This window comes from Dreissena polymorpha, chromosome 1 (assembly GCF_020536995.1).
Source record: "Dreissena polymorpha isolate Duluth1 chromosome 1, UMN_Dpol_1.0, whole genome shotgun sequence".
In the NCBI taxonomy this organism is placed as follows: domain Eukaryota; kingdom Metazoa; phylum Mollusca; class Bivalvia; order Myida; family Dreissenidae; genus Dreissena; species Dreissena polymorpha.
The window spans coordinates 178,397,703-178,420,018 of record NC_068355.1 but is presented as its reverse complement, the minus strand read 5'-3'; the positions used below and the strand labels follow the sequence as shown (position 1 = coordinate 178,420,018).

Below are 22,316 nucleotides of genomic sequence, written 5' to 3'. Positions count from 1 at the left end.
GAAGGATGACCTTGACCTTGACCTTTCACCACTCAAAATGTGCATCTTCATGAGATACACATGCATGCCAAATATGAAGTTGCTATCTTCAATATAACAAAAGTTATTGCAAAATGTTAAAGTTGGCGCAAACAGACAGACCAACAGACCAACAGACAGACCAACAGACCAACAGACAGGGCAAAAACAATATGTCCCCCACTACTATAGTGGGGGACATAAAAAGCAGTTAATATTATTGTACCTGTGTATCAAAGCTTTGGGTTGATTTGTATGACACACTTGGCACACTGACCCCTATACTAAAATAGAACACACTTACATGTAGTAATTCTTACAAATTCAATTATATCGTCAAAATATTGACTGAAACATGACCGCAGTATTTTTTGCTCACACTCATTTTTAACGGTAAACATACTATTATGTTTGTTTTATGTTTTGCTGAATAAAACACACTGCAATTACCATTTAACAATACTTTGTGGTGAAAATAGTAATGCAATTTCATTGACAGGAATTTATGTATGAATAACGTTACAGTCTTCGCAAAACTAGTCACTTTTGTACAGGACATAAGGTTCAGAAAACTTTGTACATAACCTACCTGCTACAGAATATAGTTATCTGGTTTCATTGCAGTAATCAAGGTCATGACTGTGCGATTGACAACGATAATAAATATAAATTACAATTGCAATAACAGCCACACAAATAGATATGTGTATCATTTAATAATAGGATTTTTGAATATCTTGTTAAGAAACTAAGCTGTAATGTATTTGCATTTGTTAGATAATTACGGTGAGACAGGTCAAAGTCCAGTCAAAATTTTTAAAAAGACAGGTCTGCTGGACGCACACATTTCAATGGCAGTTGTTAATTTCACCCCCCTCAATTTTTTACCCAGGAGGGCATAGAGTCATGGCAAAGTATATTCACAAATGGCATGTGAGTAAATGCTTAAGTCAAGGGGCCAAAAAAGCGCAAAACACCAATTTGATAAAAAAAGTTAAGTTTCAGTTTGGGGAATATTTTTACACATATAAACACATCCGTACAAACTTGAGTGTTAGTGGTGTATTCAACTAAAATCTATAAATATATTTAATATATTGTTTACCTTTGAATAACTCCATTTTAATGACATGCAATAAAAGTAAAACTGTATAGAGATAATTATAATTAAGCAAAATATGCGTATGAATCTGATTATAAACATATAAATCAAACCATGTTTGCATTTTTTTCATTTTTGAAATAATACTTTTGTTAGGTGTATTTTTGACGATGCTGCTTCAGCAGCCAGTCGGATTGAGATTTTTCTAATCGGTATACCACGCTATAATTAGTAACATTCTCTTAGCAGAGGTGTCGTTCGTGCCTCAACATACAACAATGGCCGCGCCCATGAGAAAATGTTGACACTCGTGTCAAAACTTTCTTACAACAATAATCAGCTTGTTTGGCTATTTATAAACTGTTATTTGAGTTATGTATTCACTTTATCTCCGCCTATGACAACAATGGATGGAATTCGAAGGATATATTAGATGTGAATGAAGGACTTTCTGGATCTTGACAGCTTGACACGGCAAAACTGGCATACTGATATTTTTAGTAATCAATTTAAGTCACATTTTGCTTTATAAATTTTATTCGAGCATTTTGTGACTTATTGAATGACTATGATACCCGATATCAACATATCATATGGGATTTGCAGATCACCAAGCTGTCCTGAAATACAACATTGATTACAAACTCTTTACTGGCTTGTACTATTTCTTCTTTCTGTTTTAGTACTTAATCATTTTAAAGTTAAATGTACTCTGTCACAGTAAAAGAGACATTAAGGCAATTGCTGCCAGTTTGGATCTAGATCAGCCTGCGGTCGCTTGAAAGCTGTTTTCTGACAATAACAAAAAGTTTATTTGGATACTGATTTGACTGCACTTTTCCTGTGACCTTGCTCAAATAATAGAATTGTCATTAATCAAATTATTAATTTCGAACATTAATAAATTATTGTTTTCTTGTCCCTTGGGATAAATGACTCCAGCACTTTCCTGTTAAGAATTGAATACTGCTTAAGGCGATGTTCCCGGGGCGTGAGAGATGTTGCACCTTCCATTTTCGCTCCATTGTTCATTGTCGGCTCAAGCACTACTGACATGTACCCCGGGTACTCTAAAGTAAACGTACATGTACCCAAGGTACGGTAAATATACTAAAACGTACCCGGGAATTTTAACGCTAAATCTGTCGTTGTTGGCTATTTTTTTATATTAATTATATATTCACTTTTATGTAAATTTTCTGCAAAATGGCCTCTATATTTTCGGAACACATACTCAAAAAGCATGTTGATGCAGTGTTTTTTAAAGAGAAGTTTGTTTGAGATAATCAGTTGCGCGTTTTACGACATCGGATTTTGGGCGGGAATACAACTACATTCTAATATCGACCAAAACAATTTTGTATATTTACCGTACGCGGGGTACATGTAAGTATACTTAAGAGAACCCAGGGTACAAGTAAGTAGTACCCGAGCCAACAATGACCAATCAAGCTCCATTATCTCTCATGAACCGACTCAATAAAACCGAGTCAGCAATATTTGACTTAATTTTTGGTTTGTTTGCTCTCGAGGGATCGAACAATTTCAGAATCTTCCTGAAAGCCTAGCGGTAGAGTGTCGATTTTGATAGCAGGAGGTTGCGCTGCGGGTTTGATCCCCAGAAGGGACATTAAAAACAAGCCGACTTTGTTATCTAAAAGGCTGCTAAATCTGATATACTTCCACTTTGTTTACATATTACATGTACATTTTGATGCGTGTAGGTAGGACCTCATTAGCACATCCGAAAAGTGTATTCATACTATTGCCTCTGAGGTCCTCATCCGATGTTTGACGGAAAGGGCCGAAAATGTGCCATTGTGGGTCAAGTTCCCCACAATTACTACTTCCCAGCACCCCAATTTTTTTCCGTACCCAAAATTGTTCGTACCCAATTTTGTTTTGCACCCAATTTTTTTTCGTACACAATTGATGCTTTTATATCCAAGTTCCTCTTTAAATGCATCGTCACACCAGCACTGTCACTGCGAGTGGACGCCAATTTACAAAACTCTTTCTATGACATTCAAAACATAAAATTCTAAGAAAAATAAGTTATTTGTATCCAAAACATTTTGTCCATTGTTAAATGATGAATTATGTAATTAATTACAAAGTTTTTTATATATGTACAGCAATATTAAAATCATGTTTGCAACGTGTGTGAAATGCAACCTAAACAGTAAAGTCAGGTGCCCTCAGAAAATTCCATCAGCAGAAAGAGCGTTGGTACGGGAAAGTTCATGTTTAAAACCACTATTGCTATTTTAACAGCCCATAAAACTTTCAGAGCCATAAACAAACATCTAACAAACCGACACATGATTTCTCTTTGGATAATCGGTCCGTCGGTCCAGCCATATTTGGTTGCGACTGACTTTAAATACAACACAACTTATACATATACATAATTTCTAATAAAAACAATTATTGAACAATCTGAATGAAAGAGTTTGTCTGGATAGAAATTATAATGTTGTTTTATATGTATATAAGTCTTTGCATAAACAGGCAAACATATAAATACAATCGTTTTTTATACCTTGTTATTTTAATTTCTTCCTGAGATGATTTTCAAATATCTGGGCTTTGTACTGTATGATGCTACTTTCCCAAATCTTGTAAATCAGAAATAAAGTATTTCATTTTTGAATTAACTTCAGTATTGTTTATCCCCAGACAGTTTTTATTATTTTCACAAGTGCATATTAAATCAGAATGGAAATAAATTGCAATTAAATTTATTTTAAATGCAATTGTGTTGCATTTCTATTTTGACCAATGCTATGACTGTTAGGTTAATTTTTTTTTAAATGCGCGTGCTAGTGATCACACCATCGAGCTGTCAAAAAAAGGAGATGTGACTTTTCATTAACCGTTCCAAGATGGTCACACAACAATGTATTGTGTTGGTGTATTTGTGCTTGCTGTTTACTGTGACTTTTCATTAACCGTTCCAAGATGGTCACACAACAATGTATTGTGTTGGTGTATTTGTGCTAGCTGTTTACTGTGACACTTTATTAACCGTTCCAAGATGGTCACACAACAATGTATTGTGTTGGTGTATTTGTGTTTGCTGTTTACTGTGACTTTTCATTAACCATTCCAAGATGGTCACACAACAATGTATTGTGTTGGTGTATTTGTGCTTGCTGTTTACTGTGACTTTTCATTAACCATTCCAAGATGGTCACACAACAATGTATTGTGTTGGTGTATTTGTGCTTGCTGTTTACTGTGACTTTTCATTAACTGTTCCAAGATGGTCACACAACAATGTATTGTGTTGGTGTATTTGTGCTTGCTGTTTACTGTGACTTTTCATTAACCGTTCCAAGATGGTCACACAACAATGTATTGTGTTGGTGTATTTGTGCTTGCTGTTTACTGTGACTTTTCATTAACCGTTCCAAGATGGTCACACAACAATGTATTGTGTTGGTGTATTTGTGCTTGCTGTTTACTGTGACTTTTCATTAACCGTTCCAAGATGGTCACACAACAATGTATTGTGTTGGTGTATTTGTGCTTGCTGTTTACTGTGACTTTTCATTAACCGTTCCAAGATGGTCACACAACAATGTATTGTGTTGGTGTATTTGTGCTTGCTGTTTACTGTGACTTTTCATTAACCGTTCCAAGATGGTGACACAACAATGTATTGTGTTGGTGTATTTGTGTTTGCTGTTTACTGTGACTTTTCATTAACCGTTCCAAGATGGTGACACAACAATGTATTGTGTTGGTGTATTTGTGTTTGCTGTTTACTGTGACTTTTCATTAACCGTTCCAAGATGGTGACACAACAATGTATTGTGTTGGTGTATTTGTGTTTGCTGTTTACTGTGACTTTTCATTAACTGTTCCAAGATGGTCACACAACAATGTATTGTGTTGGTGTATTTGTGCTTGCTGTTTACTGTGACTTTTCATTAACCGCTCCAAGATGGTCACACAACAATGTATTGTGTTGGTGTATTTGTGCTTGCTGTTTACTGTGACTTTTCATTAACCGTTCCAAGATGGTCACACAACAATGTATTGTGTTGGTGTATTTGTGCTTGCTGTTTACTGTGACTTTTCATTAACCGTTCCAAGATGGTCACACAACAATGTATTGTGTTGGTGTATTTGTGCTTTCTGTTTACTGTGACTTTTCATTAACCGTTCCAAGATGGTCACACAACAATGTATTGTGTTGGTGTATTTGTGCTTGCTGTTTACTGTGACTTTTCATTAACCGTTCCAAGATGGTGACACAACAATGTATTGTGTTGGTGTATTTGTGTTTGCTGTTTACTGTGACTTTTCATTAACCGTTCCAAGATGGTGACACAACAATGTATTGTGTTGGTGTATTTGTGCTTGCTGTTTACTGTGACTTTTCATTAACCGTTCCAAGATGGTGACACAACAATGTATTGTGTTGGTGTATTTGTGCTTGCTGTTTACTGTGACTTTTCATTAACCGTTCCAAGATGGTCACACAACAATGTATTGTGTTGGTGTATTTGTGCTTTCTGTTTACTGTGACTTTTCATTAACCGTTCCAAGATGGTCACACAACAATGTATTGTGTTGGTGTATTTGTGCTTGCTGTTTACTGTGACTTTTCATTTACCGTTCCAAGATGGTCACACAACAATGTTTTGTGTTGGTGTATTTGTGCTTGCTGTTTACTGTGACTTTTCATTTACCGTTCCAAGATGGTCACACAACAATGTATTGTGTTGGTGTATTTGTGCTTGCTGTTTACTGTGACTTTTCATTAACCGTTCCAAGATGGTCACACAACAATGTATTGTGTTGGTGTATTTGTGTTTGCTGTTTACTGTGACTTTTCATTAACCGTTCCAAGATGGTCACACAACAATGTATTGTGTTGGTGTATTTGTGCTTGCTGTTTACTGTGACTTTTCATTAACCGTTCCAAGATGGTCACACAACAATGTATTGTGTTGGTGTATTTGTGCTTGCTGATTACTGTGACTGTGCATTTACCGTTTTAAATATGGCAACACAACAATGCATCGTGTTGGTGTATTTGTGTTTGCTGTTTACTGTGACTTAGCATTTACCGTTCTAAGATGGTGACACAACAATGCATCGTGTTGGTGTATTTGTGTTTGCTGTTTACTGTGACTTTGCATTTACTGTTCTAAGATGGTGACACAACAATGCATTGTGTTGGTGTATTTGTGTTTGCTGTTTACTGGGACTTTGCATTTACCGTTCTAAGATGGTGATACAACAATGCATCGTGTTGGTGTATATGTGTTTGCTGTTTACCTGTTGTACAACGGGCAATAAATGATCATATGAAATTTGTTGTTTAAATCTCTGACCAAAGAGACAGAGACACTAAGAAAACTCGACAGTTATGTTTTGTAAATTTTCTAAAAAAAATTATGTTGAATTTTAAGAACTTTTGTTCAATAAGCTTTCAAACAATTAAACGGGCTTTTTTCAGGCTCCCGTTCACCAAGAGTAGACCAAGCAATAGTTGACAAAAAAGTAACATCTCAGTTATTATCCAATGAGAGCACAGCGTTAAACAATTCAACACGAATATGGCCTAGCAAGTGTGAAAACAGCCTGTTGAATAGTTGGGAAGGTGATTATCCAAGTAAATCAGATAAGCGGGGATAATTATATTGATGTTACCATTGTTACATTTTGATTGTATGAGATGTGTAATTACCGTGTGAATGACTATCAATCCCAATAATGGATATTTGCAATGTGCTTTAGATGTAGCCAGTTCAATTATAGTAAAAGTTTTCTGTTTGATGACCCCTGTACACTAGAAACATTTCCTCCTGGTTCTTACTTGTCTAGGCGCTAACAAACTACAACTTTAAGTCAACGTCACTCAAGCGTTTGCTGTGAGGAATAGAGTCACACCTAAGATCGGTCGAAAGGTCAAATGGTCTCACTTCTGTTCTCCTATTATTGCAGGCGAGTCATTATTGTTCATAATATCTGGTAAATAACACTTATCGTAACTTTTATACACTATAAATATACTGTATGCCTATTCAAAATGTCATAACAATTCAATGTAAATGAGCAACTGGCCATTATGACCTAAGACGAAGTTTCAGTGACCGTTTTACATGAACAAGAGGACCATGATGGCACTGTATCGTTCCACTGTTTTTTATGCAAAAGAACGTGCAATGCGCATGGGTCGAAATATATGGGTTGAAAGCATGTGACTTTATCTTTCTATCCCTCATCCCACTGCATGGGCGCTTAAAGTTGGAAGGGTGAGATTTTTATATGGAAAATGTTACTACGGTGTTAAGTAAACAGACTAAAAAGCCAGGGAATTGTCACACAGGTCCTTTGCTTATAACTTAGGTACATTTATCTCTCTAAAAGATATTGTCGTTCTTTCTATTTCACATATTTTTAGATGCTGAAGTTAAAATCTACGCATTGGATTTGAAACAGATTCACAAGACCCATATGAATCAAAATGCTTTAACCCTTTACCAAACGACATATTTTGGACATTCCCAATTTGAAAGAGGTTGCAGACGACAATAAAATTTTAATGGAATATGAAGGAAATAATCAGGTAGGGTAGAAATAATGGTGATAAAAGGAGAAATTGCTTACTACAAACCTGTAAAATCCTGTTAGTGTGTGGTAAAGGATTAATAATCTCTGTATCCTTCTTAGAGGCTTTCACATATTTATAACAAATACAATAGTAGCATCTTTCTTTGTAAAGAATCATCTCAAAATATAATTAACATACCACACATCCCTAAGACCAACAGGCCTGAGAATATTATGATACTGTGAAACCATTATTATTCGTCCGACATTAATTTTCGCCTTTTTCGTCCTTCGACCGATGGACGAATTCAAGATCCTAACGAACAATCATGTCCCATATTTGAAACAAATAAGACTGAATTACCGTAGGCATGAGGCATTTATTATCCAGCGTAATCCACGCATATACACAGGGCTCGAAATTAACACTCGCATACTCGCAAAATGTGAGTAAAAAAGATTGCAAGGTAAGTTATAAGCCTCTATTTTTTGCAAATAAAGAAATAGTGAAAACAAGAGCACCGCCTTGCGGGTGCAGACCGCTCATCTATTTTCTTTTTAAAGGTGAAGGGACTCTCATTTTCAATCACAAAGGAGGGAGGGGTGGAGTGAAGAGGGGTGTATAGTGTGGTGGTGTGGACATTTATTACATTATTTTCCAAAAATGCGGAAAAAAAATCGGGGGGGGGGGGGGGGGGGGGGGGGGGTGAGTGGGGGGGGATTCTTGGGTGCGAAGGTTGGACGGTATTTCAAACATAAAATAATAAAAATAAATATTTGTGTTTTTTAACCGTTTCAAAAAAAAATGTGGGGGGGGGTATAGTGTGAGGGTGTGGTGGTCATTTGTGAGATGATGTTAAAAAAAAAAAAAAATAGGGGGGGGGGGGATTCGGGGGGGGGGGGGGGGGGAGGGCACGGGGGATGGTTTGGGTGGAGTCTATTGTGGTATGTCAGGTAAGAGTAGTTTTGTCAAAGTATCAATCAAATCTAATCATAAATAAAGAAGTTATGGAAATTTAAGCAAAATTTTATAATTTGACCTTGAGAGTCAAGGTCATTCAAAGGTCAAGGTAAAATTCAACTTGCCAGATACAGTAACCTCATGATAGCATGAAAGTATTTGAAGTTTGAAAGCAATAGCCTTGATAGTTAAGAAGTAAAGTGAATCGAAACACAAAATTTAACCACATATTCAAAGTTACTAAGTCAAAAAAGGGCCATAATTCCTTAAAAATGACAACCAGAGTTATGCAACTTGTCCTTTTACTGTACCCTTATGATAGTTTGCGAGTGTTCCAAGTATGAAAGCAATATCTATGATACTTTAGGGGTAAAGTGGACCAAAACACAAAACTTTACCAAATTTTCAATTTTCTAAGTATAAAGGGCCCATAATTCCGTCCAAATGCAAGTCAGAGTTACATAACTTTGCCTGCACAGTCCCCTTATGATAGTTAATAAGTGTTGCAAGTATGAAAGCAATAGCTTTGATACTGTAGGAATAAAGTGGACCTAAACACAAAACTTCAACAAATTTTCAATTTTCTAAGTATAAAAAGGGCACATAATTATGTCAAAATGCACGAGTTATCTAACTTTGTCTGCCTAGTCCCCTCATGATAGTAAGTAAGTGTACCAAGTTTGAATGCAATAGCATTGATACTTTCTGAGAAAAGTGGACCTAAACGCAAAACTTAACCAAAATTTTCAATTTTCTAAGTATAAAAAGGGCACATAATTCTGTCAAATTGCACGCCAGAGTTATCTAACTTTGCCTGCCTAGTCCTCTCATGATAGTAAGTAAGTGTACCAAGTTTGAATGCAATAGCATTGATACTTTCTGCGAAAAGTGGACCTAAACGCAAAACTTAACCAGACGCCAACGCCGACGCCGACCCCGACACCAAGGTGATGACAATAGCTCATAATTTTTTTTCAAAAAATAGATGAGCTAAAAAAACGAGTTATATTGCTTAATGCATTCGACGGCGTAAACTAAACCGTAGGTCAATTTTTTTGAACGTCCGAATACCCATATGCGGAAGCGCGCACCTTGTTTGTTGACTGGTATACTTATAATACAGATACACAGATGGTATTGATACAAAGAACATGAAACAGTCGACTATTCACACTCAAGTTAAATCCGGTTTTGACACAAAGGGGTGTTCATTATACAGTGTACTGACAACTGACATTTCCCGTAAAACGCGAATGCAATAAGGCTGTATCGAATGCGTCAACTTCGTTTAGGTATAATAGTGTTGATTAGCGCTAATTGTTAACAACTTTATTACCCATTGTGTGTATTGTGTTTTTCAGGGGTGTTGCAGATTATACAGCCTACACGCAGCGAATCCGGATTAAAGACATGTATTACAAACAAATCGGACGTTGTTTTTTGTTCAAAACCAGAAATGGACGAATTTAAGAGCGGACGAAATAGTCATTTTTATGAAAAGGGCGAAATTTTGTGCCGACGAAAATAAATGGTTTCACATTTATCTAAATATTGTTTCTTTATATTTATAAATGTATTTAATTAAGTTATACATTTGACTTCTAAGATCAATTCATAACTTTTATTTAGAAAATTATAAAATGGTCAGAAATATATATGGACCTTTGAGCAATTGACAATCATATCCACAATTCATGAGTCACGATTCACAAACAGAACAATGAATCATAAGTAATAAGCAGCCTATACAATAGTTAAGAACATTGCACTTCATTAATTTCAACACCTTCTCTTGGATACAAAGTTTTAGTTTACCATGCAGTATCATACATTGACTTTTCTTGAAATAATTATGTTCATGGAAGTTGTGTTTTTAAAATCAATAAGATGTTATTAAACTGGTTTAAACACTACAAAAAAAGACATGAACTTAACATGTCATCCGAAATATTTTTATCCGGATATATGGTAACTTTCGACATATTTAAATAAAACTCAACTGTTTTCAGTTTATAAGAAAAACATACATAACACATGTTCTTACTTCAATTCCTTTGTAAGCAGTCACCATCTGATCTTAAATGGCACTAAATGACAGGGTTTTATCTCATGTTTACAAGATGTTGTTGTTGTTGGTCACAGCCACACGGCCGCAGTAATTTCCCCTGGTAAAAGTCTATCAGTTTTGTGACCCCCAGGGCAGGGTCAAATTTGAGCCCAGGGGAATAATTTGAGCAAATTTGGTAGAGGACTATTAGATGTCACTACATACCAAATTTAGTAGCACCATAAATTTATGAACAAGAAGATTTTTTAAAGTTTGCACAAAATAGGCCTTATTTAAGCATATGTTCATTTTTGTGACCCCCAGGGCAGGGTCAACTTTGTCCCCAGGGGCATAATTGGAACAAACTAAGTAGAGAACTATTAGATGTCACTACATACCGACTTTGGTAGAAATAGGCCTAATGGTTATGGACAAGAAGTTATTTAAAGTTTGCACAAAATAGGCCCAATATAAGCATATGTTCAATTTTGTGGCCCCTGGGGAACGGTCAAATTTGATTCCAGGGGCTTAATTTGAACAAACTTGGAAGACAACTATGAGATGTCACTACAAACCCAATTTGGTAGCCCTATGCCATACGGATATGGACAAGAGGGTTTTTAAAGTTTGCACAAAATAGGCCTTATTTAAGCATATGTTCAATTTTGTGACCCCCAGGGCAGAGTCAAATTTGACCCCAGGGGCATAATTTCAAGAAACATGGTAGAGGACTAAAAGATGTCACTACGTTCCAAATTTGGTAGCCCTAGGCCTTATGGTTATGGATGAAAGGATTTTTAAAGATTCACAAAATAGGCCTTATATAAGCAAATTTTCAATTTTGTGACCCCAGGGAAGGGTCAAATTTGACCCCAGGGGCATAATTTGAACAAATTTGAAATGTTCACCACAGGAACATTCCTGTGAAATTTCATCAGAATTGGACCAGTAGTGTAGGAGATGTTTATAGAAAAAGTTAACGCACACACGGACGCACGCACGACGGACACAGGACCATGACATAAGCCCCGCTGGCCTCTGGGTAGTGGAGCTAAAAATCAAAATGGCCGACCGAAGCGGTGTATCAAAGCATAGAAGGCACAAGAGCCATTTGAAAATTCCACGCTGCATGCATTCTTTCAATCCGATTTTAAAGAACAAAATAACCAAAGCATGGTTTCGTAAATAATTGATGAACTTATAAGCTAATTCGTTAATGACTGTGAATCTAAAGCGGTTATAATAAACATTCAAGCTCAGTGTCCGGAAGAACAGCTGAGACAAGGAAACAGTAATACATCAGGCTTGAAATAAATAATTAAACACATACAGAGATATATAATAATTAATTTTATAAATAGGGGGTATAATAAGAATTAATTGTTAAACTATGCAGTAAAATAAGAATTTGATCCAAATGTTATCTGGAGCTCTAATTGGTCCTCTTTCTTTAACGAAACACCTTCAAGAAGTGCTGGACAGTTAATGTTTTTGTTCAATTTAATGTATTTGATGGTTATCCATGACTATTACAACAATAATTGTCATGACCTCCGGTTTTCGTTGGAAAGTAGGTCATGTTTATGTCAGTGATGCTATATAATGCTTTTTAAAAACATAACTCACAATTATGTTAATTTATTTATGGATTAATAGTACTTTATCAAATGCTTTATATGCTGCTTATTTTTTAATAAGTCCAGCCAGTATGCTGTCAAAACATTGCCGATTCAAACTCAGTTTTTGTTGTTATGTCCAATAATACACAGTTAACTATAGGTTGACATATGACACATGCATGTTTTTCTAATGTTTCACTTCCAAAATTCGTATGTATTCATTAAGATGGCCGATACTACGGATAGACATGATAATGAATAGCTAGTTCATTAATAGCCTGTATTGCAAAAAGGATCGTATGGCCAAAAGACGAATAATCAAATGGTAATTAACAAAATGATGATTTGTATAAATGAGAGTTAAGTCACAACAGATGATAAGTGTATTTTTAGAAGCCACAGTAAGAAACAGACAAAAAATGTATCTAGGTAGCAATTAGCTACCACAGCAATTTGCCTCAACATGATTCTTATTAAGCATGTTATCAATAAGACTGAATATTGCTAGTCACTTTTGCTTAAAGCGGTACAATTATTGGTATTGAAATATACATTACAATTGAAGATGGTAATATATATTTAAAATACTTGTGATCAAAGTCAACACATTTAGAGCAGCACAGACGACTGTGGTCTTGGCAGAATTTAGTTAATTGTTCATCTTTGTGAACATCACATGTTATGAGATAATTCTCCATTTTCGTGAAAAGTGGCCAATTCATGATTTCATCCTTTCCATAAAGTTTATTAACCCTTTACCCAATAGATGCGTATAATCCTGAGTCTATCGATTCCCCGATACATGCGTTTATTACCGTCTCTATCGATTACCGCATACATGCGAATTTTTCCGTCTCTATCCATTACCAGATAATCCCGTATATTCCCAATGTCCATTTTCAAATGCAAATTCTGATTAATATTGACAACAAAAGTGCTCAAGAAAACTCATTAACACAGACATCCAACATTTTTCTAAAGTATCAAATGAATTTCAGCATATGTTTCTATTTAAAGATTTGATGAAATAGGTGTCCAATCGGTACAAGGATAGTCCAACACGAGTAAATAACTTAATGTGGTGTGCGCGCATCGTGTACAGTTCATGTAATTTACAAATTGTAGCAGCAAATAAATACATGTATATGCCCATGATAATTTCATGTCCAGTGTTGGTCTTGACAAAAAGCGCGCGAAAATTGGCGTGGGTGTATTTATTTATACACAAAAACTGCGTAGCGCCGACAACATTGTAAAAGCTTCGTAGTAAATTTCCATTTGAGTATCGGGGTATCTCGCAAATGATTTTGACATTTTCCTGAATAAAATAAAAGCAATAAACACTGTATCATTTTCATAATTTAGTTCCTTCAATATTGCAACAATTATTGTACTGTATCTTATTGCACACAAAGTGCCGTGTACAGTTCATATTCTTTTACAACGACCAATTAACAGCGTCATCTATATTTAGATTTTATGCAACATGTACAAGTCATTTTCTGGAAATTGGGAGAAAGTAAAAGTGATTTTTCGAAAATAAACCAACGTTTTTTTTTCCATTTAATTTGTCATAATTATTAATATTTTGTGTTGTCTGTGTATGTTTGTTTGGTTCTCATTTGTTTTTAGCAAATCTTATGAAAATTAATATCGTAATGGTTAATGTTTAAAGCAAGTCCCGTTTCCGAGATCATATACGAGAATTACTTCGACATGTTAACTGACGTATATAATTATTGTTTTGACAGACGACACGCGTTTATCTAAAGTTTGTGTTTTTGTAATACACAGGATATTGGATTATCGCTGCTTGATTGAGCAATAAAACAAAGACGCAGTCGGCGGATTTCAGTAGGCCTTTTGTATATATATACTGACCAACATAATAATAAATAGTGCACGTGCTTATCTTATATTTAGGGATAAAACACACAGGATACTAGACACTTTGTGCTTGTTCGGGCCATAAAACGCAATCCCGGTGGCTTTTTTCAGTAGCACACGTGTCCAGAAACTAACGAGTTCGGGTAATTAAGCACAGAGATTATGATCTGAAAACTGCATGGAGCCTGAAATGAAACAAAATGCCGACAAATCAAAAGATTAACCGCCTAATGTTTCAGTATTTATTGTCAACAAAACACTGAATACATTTATGTTTTACTTGAAACAAGAAATATCTTTAAAAAAGATATACGGCGTTGATTGTGGTCGATGTTTATGAACGATCAAAAGTTATCTCTATGAGATAAAAAGTAGCGGATGCCTTTTTTGTGCGCAGTTCTTAGCTACATCATAAGCAAATCAATTACGGGGTGTTGCGCCAGATTTCGTGGCTTATTTTGCTTTATGTGATATTATTACTCAGATATCTATATTTACAGAATAGAAAAACACAAGAAACATGAAAATAAACGAGTGCATATAGGTCAGCTGGCAATACTCGAATCTTATTTAATTGCATAATTATAGTATAGCGAATTATTGTGCTCATGCTTAATAAACTGGTCTAAATGGATAAATATTTCTAATTAATTTTATAAAAATTGGTCCTTATCATGCAAATGTTGAAACCATATCAAAAATCGATGATTGACATACCACAATAATATCGCCGAATATCTTTATTTAGTATCTTTCTGATCAAAACAGACTTCAAGTGCACAAAGTTTACGAGACGGCGTTTATATAAAGATTTCTGCAACTGACCGCAAACTGACCTTGATACCTTGCGGATTGGAATGCAATGCATTACAGTCACTACGTTATTGTCAGTAAGACCGGTGTAACACAATGATCGCTACCCCTTCTGCGAACTCCGGTGATGAACTGTATATAAACTCTGACTTTCACAAATGGCCGCGCATTGACCCGAACCTCGCGGGTTGAAATGCAATGCAAGTAAGTACTAAATATGACAACATAGCCTTTAGTATAAACGCTTTTGCGCTGGTAATTCTCTGAAAATAAAAGGTGAACGCACAAACTGTATTTATGTCGAAAATTGATTGTAAAACTGTTCTATCTATTGAGCCTTTTAATTAGAGATAAAATTGTTTCATGCAGTAAAACAGTGTTACAAAGACGCGGATATGTTTCCAATGTTCTGGTGTTATACTCAAATCAGCCAATGGAATAAATGAAGTGTATTCATTCGTACCTAGCCGCGGGAAATTTTATTTGAGTATTATTGGACACTTACAAAGTTCAAGTCAGGGTGAAAAGCTGGCTTAATACAGCTTACGCCGAAAAAAGTGTGACTTTGTTGTTCATTCAACATCATGCGTTCTTTAGAATACAAACTTAAAATTTATATGGTTGGAAGGAGAATTTATTTCTCTACAATATTTACATTGACACAAATGATGTGAAATGCAAGGAACTAAGTGAAAATTAAGCCTAAACAAGACAGGTGTAACAGTTGAGAAGTTTTCCAATATTTTTCAAATAAACCTATTGAGATGGTGTAGTCAGGCTTATCAGCTGTATATGGAATCACTGTTATCAGAACAGCAGGACTGGTATTGGCCTGGGGTGGCAAATCAGATGAGGGGTCTATCAGGGAAAGGGTTAAACCACAGACGATGCTTTCTGTGATCCTTAATACACTGTGCACAGTCAAAAGTATTGCATTTTTTACAGTAAAATACTGCATTAATCTCCTTATTATGCTCTTGGCAGATTGAACAACAACATTCTTTATCCACAACATGGCCTTCAGCAACAGAATCTACAGAAATTGTTGCAATGTTTAATAATGAAATTTAAGCAAACTTAAAGGTTTTACTATAGCCATATAAGGAAAAATGCCCCGCCCCCTGGCAGCCATGTTTTTCAATCAAAGGGCATCATTTTTTTAACTCTTCCAATATATTATTAAGATAAATCTCCTGACCACGTTTCATGAATATTGGACAATAAATGTGGCCTCTAGAGTGTTAACAAGATTTTACTATAGCCATATAAAGCCATATAAGGAAAAATGCCCCTCCCCTTGACAGCCATGTTTTTTCAAGCAAAGGTTACCATTTTCATACTCATCCAAGATATCATTTGGACAAATTTTCTGACCAAATTTAATGAAGATAGGAAAATAAATGTGGCCTCTAGAGTGTTTAACAAGGTTTTACTATAGCCATATAAAGAAACAATGCCCCCCCCTTGGCTGCCATGTTTTTCAACCAACCGGCATCATTTTCAAACCCTTTCAAGATATTATTGGGATATATCTTCTGACCAAGTTTCATGAAGATTGGACAATAAATGTGGCCTCTAGAGTGTTAACAAGATTTTACTATAGCCATATACATGTATTCATCATTTTTAACATTTTCTGTTTGATGTTGGCAACACACAAGTTTTTGTCAGGTATTATGGCTTTGTATAATGTTTAAAAATCAATAATCTTGAGTTTTCCTGTTATTCTAGTCAGTTCTTTTTGTATTGAAATTGCCTACAATTATGTTTACATGTTATTTGAACGATACACATCTTTATGATTTGAGCATTTTGTATTATTTCATTATTTTGCAAAGTACTGAGCAGAATAAAGATATAATGGTCAGGACAAGTTGCTTTTTGGTCAGGACAAGTGAAATTATGGTCTACTTGTCCGACTGGACAAGTGGCTTCAAAAGTTAATGTCGAGCCCTGGCATAATACAATGCAATAATTTACACTGATATAAAATAAGTAATAATACGCTACCTGTGATTAAGCTCAACACATCTAGAGCAGCACAGCTGACTGTGGTCTGGGCAGTACATTGTTAATTGTTCACCCTTGTGTATGGCGCATGTTAAAAGAGAAGTCTTCATCTTCTTAGAAGGTGGCCACTTCATTATTTTATCCTTTCCATAAGGAGATTTTTTGAAAAACAACCAACCATGCTGTCTGTGGGAGTTTATACATCTTCTGCAGAAGTATTTAGGGCATGTTTCACAGTAAAAATCTGCATCTATTTCTACAGACCGCTCTTCCTCGCAAATTGTACAACAATAATATTTAGCCGCCATTTTGATTATAAAAGTTCAACAAATATGATTTTATTACATTAAATCAATAGATAAATTAATGTTAAAGTATATTTCTTACAATTAATATCCCAGAAAACACACACTTTTAATGTTATTAAATACAGTCAAGCTGTAAGGAACATCCAACTGAACCGAAACCATATAAAATGTAGTTCAGTATGATAGCAGTGTTACTATATATACTTTCATGGGTTTATAGGCTCATGGGAGTATTGCTAACTTTAACCTTCTAAGAAGAACTATGGAACGCCGTCACTGTCTTATAATAACAAAACTTGTGATATTACGTTAATCTGACTGTGCATGAATGCATGTAACCATTATATATATGCATTATCACAATATAAATACATACAGATCAAGCATTAATATATAAAGATTTAATTTTCTTATGTATAGATAAAATGTTAAAATACACAGATATGAATGTATTATACACAGATAATCTTCCATTGTATAAAGGCATTACTTCTTTATATGAAGGCAAAATATCTTTATATGAACATATATCATTATGTAATAATGCATACATGCCATAATTTTTCAGACCAATTTCGGGACATTGAGTTAAATTGTCCGGGACTTTTGCCGATTTTCCGGGACATGTATAAAATGTAGCGATATTAATAGACATATGCATTTTTGGTACGTTTTTTTTGTTTCGCATCGTTAATTGCAAAAGTTCGAAAGCCGATTCGAAATACACTTGATCTATTTACGTCAAATTAAACATTACTACTTCCGTTACTAGATACAAGCCACGTGTTTTCAGTGTAAGCGTTCTAAACATAGATGGTGATGTCACTGCGTTATTGTTATTAAGACCGGTGTGTAACGCGTAGTTGTTGATACACCTTTATTCATCTATAACATTTATATAATAAAAAGAATGACGTTTGTATATGCTTACTTTTTTACTCAACTTCTTTGTCGGTTAAACGTGCGAACATAAACTGCTTTTAATTTTTTACTCAGCGATGTTGGACTTCAGATGTGTGAACAACTATCCTTTGCCCTTACGCAGCGGGAAATAATGACGTAGTAGATTAAAGTCAATTAACAACCACATTAAACAATGCCGCCTTTTCGGTTTGACTGCGAACGTGAGACAATCCATATGATAACAGGACCCCTGTTATTTGATCGATTTTGACACGTAGCGTAGTCTGCCTATTCGGGTAGGCATTGTCATGGAGACACTGCAGTTAGACACAGATTAGAGGTGCAGTTAAGCCTAAGATAAGGTACATGTATATATGGATTTTGTAAATTCCGGGACATTTGACAGATTTCCGGGACAGCGGGACAAGTTCTTCATTTCCGGGACTTCCCGGACAATCCGGGACATATGGCATGTATGAATAATGATAACGAATATTTTCTCATTATATATAGGCATAACTTGTTTATATAAAGGCAAAATACCTTTATATAAACATAAATCGTAATTATATAAACACATATCGTCTTTATATGCAGATAAAATTTGAAAAATACGTTAAAAATCTTAAATTAATTTATGTAAATATGTAATCTCAATATATTAAGATAACTACATTATTAAATAAATCCATACTAAGTTAAGATGCTGATGAACATCGAAATAAATTACATTAATACAAAATTGCGTAAGCAATATATATATATATATATATATATATATATATAATCTTAATGAATTAAAGATAACATTAAAAATATACGAAGCTTTTATTACACACGGGAAAAAAAATTGATTTACATCATTTCACAACAATGGATAATGGATTTGATACTTGAGAGAATTGGAGTGAAAGAAGTAGTGATACAGCGCTCCAGACAGGAGAAGATAACAACGGACATCATATCACTTATGTCACTGTGTGACTTTAATTGCTTGGGTGTAAATGATAAAACAACTATCATAAAATTGCGTTTTGAATGTGTTTGTTATCAGAGTAAGCCCTGGCAACATAATACTAATTTATGTTCATATAAAGATCTTTTGCCTTCATGTAAAGAAGTAATGCCTTTATAAAGTGGAAGATTATATATCTATATATAAGAAACGTATATCTTTATATTTTAATGCTTTATCTGTATATATTCAAAACATGTATTTATATATTGTTATTATGCACATATATAATGGTTACAGGCATTCATATAAAGATATTTTGCCTTCATATATAGAAGTAATGACTTTATATAATGGAAGATTATCTGTATATAATACATTCGTATCTGTAAATTTTTACATTTAATCTATATATATAAGAAAATTATATCTTTATATATTTATGCTTTATAAGTATATATTTGAATTATGTATTTATATATTGTGATTATACATATATATATATATATATATATATATAATGGTTACAGGCATTCATGCACAGTCAGATTAATGTGATATCACAAGTTTAAGTATTATAAGACAGTAAAGACGTTCCATAAAAGACCTGGTTTGCAGATTGTTACACAGGCCAAATCTTTAAGTATTTCTACAAATGATATGTTACGTTGTTTATGATAATGTTGATTCTAAGCAGAGGAGATAATCATGTGATAGTGAAGATGGCATTTCCATGCTTAACTAAGACAAACATTGTTTGCCGTTTTATACCCTTTATTACTTTTGTTTATTTTTTTTATGACGCTCACTTTCCAGCTCAAATCAAGGTGATATGTGTTTATTTCGTAATGAAATTTGCTTTATACCTGGAATTTCCTCAACGCAACTTTTCTTAGTGGATCTAAAATTAGGTCATCCAGCTAAGAAATTTTGCAGCGAGTAAAGTCAAGATATAGAGCAAATAACAATAACATATAAAAGCTAGTAACTGTCTTGCTATCAATGTGGTTGGAAATTGAGCGGTATAAAAAACAATTTATACAAGTTATAAAGGGTAAAATCTGGTGAAAAATACCTTTCTATGTATGGATGTCTCCATCTTGATTATCAGGTGATTAACCCCTCTGCCACGGCTGACTGTTTTAATGCCAATTGTCAGCTTTTTCCTCGAACGGTATTCACACTGATTTTTCATATTACTAATCTTTTAAACAAGGGCTGTTTGTAAAACATGCATGCTCCCCATATGGGCTGTCAGTTGTAGTGGCAGCCATTGTGTGAATATGTTTTTGTCACTGAGACCTTGACCTTTGACCTAGTGACCTGAAAGTCAATAAGGGTCATCTGCCAGTCATGATCAATGTACCGATAAAGTTTCATGATCCTAGGCCTGATTATTCTTGAGTTATCATCAGGAAACCATTTTACTGTTTCAAGTCACTGTGACCTTGACCTTTGACCTAGTGACCTGACAATTAATAGCAGTTATCTGCCAGTCATGATCAATGTATCTATGAATTTTCATGATCCTAGGCGTATGCATTCTTGAGTTATCATCCGGAAACCATTTTACTGTTTCTAGTCACTGTGACCTTGACCTTTGACCGAGTGACCTGAAAATCAATAGGGGTCATCTGCCAGTAATTGTATGTACATTACCAATGAACCTATGAAGTTTCATGATCCTACGCGTAAGCGTTCTTGAGTTATCATCCGCAAAGCATCTGGTGGACGGAGGGACCGACGGACGGACCGACATGTGCATAACAATATACCCTCTCTTCTTCGAAGGGGGGCATAATAACATAGCCTTATTTACTTTTGTAAATTTGACAGTCTGCGTGAACTACTGTACAAACTTTGTGACATTTCTGTACAGAGTCTGTAACACACCTGGCCAATATGAATACATTATTCATTTATTTTGTTCAGAGCGTACACAGTCCCAGAATCTGCCTCAAACTTTGTACACATAAACAAATTGTTGCAGAGCAGATTCACAATGAAGCAGAGATTAACTGCATATATTTTCATACCAAACATAAGTTTAACGCTCTTCACTTTTACAATGCAGAATTTTAGCACTATACATTTTAGAATGGCATAATTTTAGAATTTGGTCCAAAAATGAGGCTGATTGTTGGACTTTGAAAACTATTGATACAGTACTTCAAAATGAGACTGATTGTTGGACTTTGAAAACTATTGATACAGTACTTCAAAATGAGGCTGATTGTTGGACTTTGAAAACTATTGATACAGAACTTCAAAATGAGGCTGATTGTTGGACTTTGAAAACTATTGATACAGAACTTCAAAATGAGACTGATTGTTGGACTTTGAAAACTATTGATACAGAACTTCAAAATGAGACTGATTGTTTGACTTTGAAAACTATTGATACAGAACTTCAAAATGAGGCTGATTGTTGGACTTTGAAAACTATTGATACAGAACTTCAAAATGAGACTGATTGTTGGACTTTGAAAACTATTGATACAGAACTTCAAAATGAGGCTGATTGTTGGACTTTGAAAACTATTGATACAGAACTTCAAAATGAGACTGATTGTTGGACTTTGAAAACTATTGATACAGAACTTCAAAATGAGACTGATTGTTGGACTTTGAACACTATTGATACAGAACTTCAAAATGAGACTGATTGTTGGACTTTGAAAACTATTAATACAGAACTTCAAATGAGACTTAGATAATTAAAAAAAAACATACTTATGATTCTGGCTTCTAAATGTTTATTGCAGGTAACAATTGCCATACACAAGAATTACAACATGTACATGTATGCTCAATTCATACATTTATAGTTCACCTGTACAAAAAATTAAGACTGGATGATGAGCATAAAATGACAACATGGGACTGAGCCACAAATTCAGCCTTACAATATTCACTCCTGAAAATTCAGAATTACTTAAATTGATAAATACTGTTAAAGATGAAAATGACCAGAATATTTGGGCTAAGGATTGACATTCAGACGTTATGTTTAAATCACTTTATGATAGTTTACCTTGAACCACTTAAGTACATGTAGCTGACAAAGAGCAAGGCAATGGAGAGGCAGGTATATATACCCCACGGTGATTCTTTTGACTCTTA

At 34.7% G+C, this 22,316-nt stretch overlaps 1 protein-coding gene across 1 annotated transcript in view; it reads right to left on the bottom strand.

The window, feature by feature from the left end:
• LOC127862997 (uncharacterized) overlaps window positions 1–17,479 on the bottom strand; it is an 81,867-nt gene extending 64,388 nt beyond the window's left edge. Inside the window, exon 1 of the mRNA XM_052402327.1 lies at window positions 17,028–17,479. Within this exon, the coding sequence (XP_052258287.1) occupies window positions 17,028–17,335 (308 nt within the window). The 5' untranslated portion in view covers window positions 17,336–17,479. The remainder of the gene's footprint in view (window positions 1–17,027) is intronic.
• Between the last annotated feature and the right edge of the window lie 4,837 nt (window positions 17,480–22,316).